The sequence below is a fragment of the Chrysemys picta genome, chromosome 11, assembly GCF_011386835.1.
Source record: "Chrysemys picta bellii isolate R12L10 chromosome 11, ASM1138683v2, whole genome shotgun sequence".
Classification (NCBI taxonomy): Eukaryota; Metazoa; Chordata; order Testudines; family Emydidae; genus Chrysemys; species Chrysemys picta.
This window is the reverse complement of record NC_088801.1, coordinates 66,588,026-66,591,645: the sequence shown is the minus strand read 5'-3', so window position 1 is coordinate 66,591,645 and position 3,620 is coordinate 66,588,026. Positions and strand designations below refer to the sequence as shown.

Sequence of the window (3,620 nt, the reverse complement as noted above, 5' to 3'; positions counted from 1 at the left end):
AGAGGTATGGGACTGCTTCCATGTTATTAGCATTTACATGATTAGCCTGTTCATAATGTAATCAATCAAAGTTGTAACAAACTAAAAAAATTAAGTGGTAGCAGAGATCTCCTGATTCTATTACTTGAAGTTGAATAAGGTAAATGGTAACATTTTCACATAATCATAAGCAATACAGAGTAAGGATCACTGAGGGTGAAATCCTGGCCCCATTGACATTAAGGGCAAAACTCCCATTGATTTTAATGGGGATAGGATTTCACTCTCTTCTCCGTTAGAGGGAGTTTCATTCTCATCTTATCCCTGCCAATTCCTTATTCTGCTATTATGGCCACCTCTCTTCTCATTATTTATTGCCATCTCCATATTCTCTTCCTCACTATATCTGGAATCACCTCTTTTCAGGCACGGCCTATTTTCATTTTAGCTCTTGTCTACACAAGAAATGTTTACTGGCTTAATTTAAGGTGAGTTTTTAAACCTACTTAATTAAACTGGTATAAAACACCATGTAAATGCTCTTGTTTCAAGTTAAACCAGGTATTCTTTGGTTTAACTTGAGCTGATTAGGAATCAGTTTAAGATAAACCAAAACAAACTACTCTTAAACTGAAACAAGTGTGTCCATACAGCCCACCCCCAGTTTAACAACATTCATCTAAAATCACACTTCTAAGAAACCCAGGCCTGGTCTACACTATGGGTTTAGGTCGACATTAGCAGCGTTAAACCGAATTAAGCCTGGACACGTCCACACAACGAAGCCCTTTCTTTCGACTTAAAGGGTCCTTTAAACCGGTTTCTTTACACCACCTCTGACGAGGGGATTAGCGATAAAACCGGTCTTTGCGGGTCGGAATTGGGGTAGTGTGGACGGAATTCGACGTTATTGGCCTCCGGGAGCTATCCCACAGTGCTTCATTGTGACCGCTCTGGACAGCACTCTCAACTCAGATGCACTGACCAGGTAGACAGGAAAAGACCCGCGAAGGTTTGAATTTCATTTCCTGTTTGCCCAGCGTGGAGAGCACAGGTGACCCCGCAGAGCTCATCAGCACAGGTAACCGTGATGGAGTCCTCCCAGGATCGCAAAAGAGCTCCAGCATGGACCGAACGGGAGGTACGAGATCTGCTCGCCATATGGGGAGATGAAGCAGTGATAGCTGAACTCCGTAGCAGTAAAAGAAATGGAAAAGTATTAGAAAAGATCTCCAAGGCCATGAAGGACCGAGGCCATAACAGGGACACACAGCAGTGCCGCGTGAAAATTAAGGAGCTACGGCAAGCTTACCACAAAGCCAGAGAAGCAAACGGAAGGTCCGGGGCAGAGCCGCAAACTTGCCGCTACTACGCGGAGCTGCATGCGATCCTAGGGGGTGCAGCCACCACTACCCCAACCGTGTGCTATGACTCTCTCACTGGAGAAACACACAGGGAAGACGGTTCGGGGAACGAGGAAGATGAGGATGGAGGTACTGTAGGTAGCTCACAGCAGCAAGGAAGCGGAGAAACCGGTTTCCCCAACAGCCAGGATATGTTTGTGACCCTGGACCTGGAACCAGTAACCCCCGAACTCACCCAAGACCCTCAGGGCACACAGGAGACCTCTGGTGAGTGTAACTTTGTAACTATTTGTAAACATTACAAAAAAAAAGCAAGCGTGTTTAATGATTACTTTGCCCTGGCAATCGCGGCCAGTACATCTACTGGAAAAGTCTGCTAACGTGTATGGGGATGGAGCGGAAATCCTCCAGGGACATCTCCAGAAAGCTCTCCTGGTTGAAATGGGGTGATTTTATTAAGGGGACATTCAGAGGCGCCCGTTCCTGCTCTTCTGACCAGAAATGTTCCCCGCTGTTAACCACGCGGTGGGGGGAGGGGTGAAGTGATCATCCCAGAGAATCGTGTGTGTGTGTGTGTGTGTGTGTGGGGGGGGGTTACTTGTGTTTGTGCCGCATGTTAACCGGGAAACCGCAGCCCCCTCCTTTTACATTGAAACTCCATTTTAAATGGACAACCCAATTCATCCTTGATATGGGAAATGCGCTGCTGTTTGCAACCTTTCCCGCATGTTAAGAAGGTTAAAAAAGCCAAAACACTGTGGCCTACGATGGCTGCCTGCAAGCCGAAATATGCGACCTTGTAATGAAAGAGTGTACCCATTGTTCTCTAAAATGTGTCTTTTTTAACCACCTCTCCCTTCTCCTCCGCCAGCTGCAAATGTTTCTCCTTCGCAGAGGCTCGTGAACATTAGAAAGAGAAAACGTAGGACGAGGGACGAGATGTTCACGGAGCTGCAGATGTCCGCCCAGGCTGATAGAGCACAGCAGAATGCGTGGAGGCAGTCAATGACGGAGATGAGAAAAGCCCAATATGAACGAGAGGAGAGGTGGCGGGCTGAATCGCGGGAAGAACAGAGCAAGTGGCGGGCTGAAGACGATAGGTGGCGTCAGCTTGCAGACAGACGGCAAGAGGCAATGCTCCGTCTGCTGGAGCATCAAACTGATATGCTCGAGCGTATGGTTGAGTTGCAGGAATGGCAGCAGGAGCAGAGACCGCTGCTACAGCCCCTGTGTAACCAACAGCCCTCCTCCCCAAGTTCCATAGCCTCCTCACCCAGACGCCCAAGAACACGGTGGGGGGGCCTCCGTCCACCCAGTCACTCCACCCCAGATGATCGCCCAAGCATCAGAAGGCTGGCCTTCAATAAGAGTTAAAGTTTTAAAATGCAGTGTGTCCCTTTCCATCCCTCCTCCCCCACCCATCCCAGGCTACCTTGGCAATTATCCCCCTACCTCTGTAAGGAACTAATAAAGAATGCATGAATGTTAAAAAAAAATGACTTTATTCCCTCTGCAAGCGGGAGGGGAGGGTGGGGTGGGGTGGTTGGTTTACAGGGAAGTAGAGTGAACCGGGTCGGGGGGGGGGGGTTTGGAGGGTTCATCAAGGAGAAACAAACAGAAGTTTCACACAGTAGCTTGGCCAGTCACAAAACTCGTTTTCAAAGCTTCTCTGATGCGCACCGCGCCCTGCTGTGTTCCTCTAACCGCCCTGGTGTCTGGCTGCACGTAATCAGCGGCCAGGCGAGTTGCCTCAACCTCCCACCCCGCCATAAAGGTCTCCCCCTTACTCTCACAGATATTGTGGAGCGCACAGCAAGTAGCAATAACAATGGGGATATTCTTTTCGCTGAGGTCTGAGCGAGTCAGTAAGCTGCGCCAGCGTGCTTTTAAACGTCCAAATGCACATTCCACCACCATTCGGCACTTGCTCAGCCTGTAGTTGAACAGGTCCTGACTCCTGTCCAGGCTGCCTGTGTACGGCTTCATGAGGCATGGCATTAAGGGGTAGGCTGGGTCCCCAAGGATCACGATAGGCATTTCAACATCCCCAATGGTCACTTTCTGGTCCGGGAAGAAAGTCCCTTCCTCCAGCTTTCGAAACAGAGCAGAGTTCCTGAAGACGCGAGCATCATGTACCTTTCCCGGCCATCCCACGTTGATGTTGGTGAAACGTCCCTTGTGATCCACCAGGGCTTGCAGCAGCATTGAAAAGTACCCCTTGCGGTTTACGTAGTCGGTGGCTTGGTGCTCCGGTGACAAGATAGGGATATGGGTTCC

At 49.3% G+C, this 3,620-nt stretch overlaps 1 protein-coding gene across 1 annotated transcript; it reads left to right on the top strand.

Moving 5' to 3' along the window:
• The first annotated feature begins 695 nt into the window (after positions 1 to 695).
• LOC135974399 (uncharacterized) lies at positions 696 to 2,822 on the top strand. The gene is made up of 2 exons (XM_065562131.1): positions 696 to 1,610; positions 2,215 to 2,822. Exons 1-2 carry the CDS (start codon positions 1,070 to 1,072, stop codon positions 2,715 to 2,717), a joined length of 1,044 nt encoding a protein of 347 aa, XP_065418203.1. The 5' UTR covers positions 696 to 1,069; the 3' UTR covers positions 2,718 to 2,822.
• The last annotated feature ends 798 nt before the right edge of the window (positions 2,823 to 3,620 follow it).

Bases quoted from the DNA above. Each gene is read 5' to 3' on its own strand.
- LOC135974399 (XM_065562131.1), top strand. From the start codon at position 1,070: ATGGAGTCCTCCCAGGATCGCAAAAGAGCTCCAGCATGGACCGAACGG. The intron at 1,611-2,214 runs GTGAGTGTAACT...CTCCTCCGCCAG, and splicing joins GGGCACACAGGAGACCTCTG to CTGCAAATGTTTCTCCTTCG.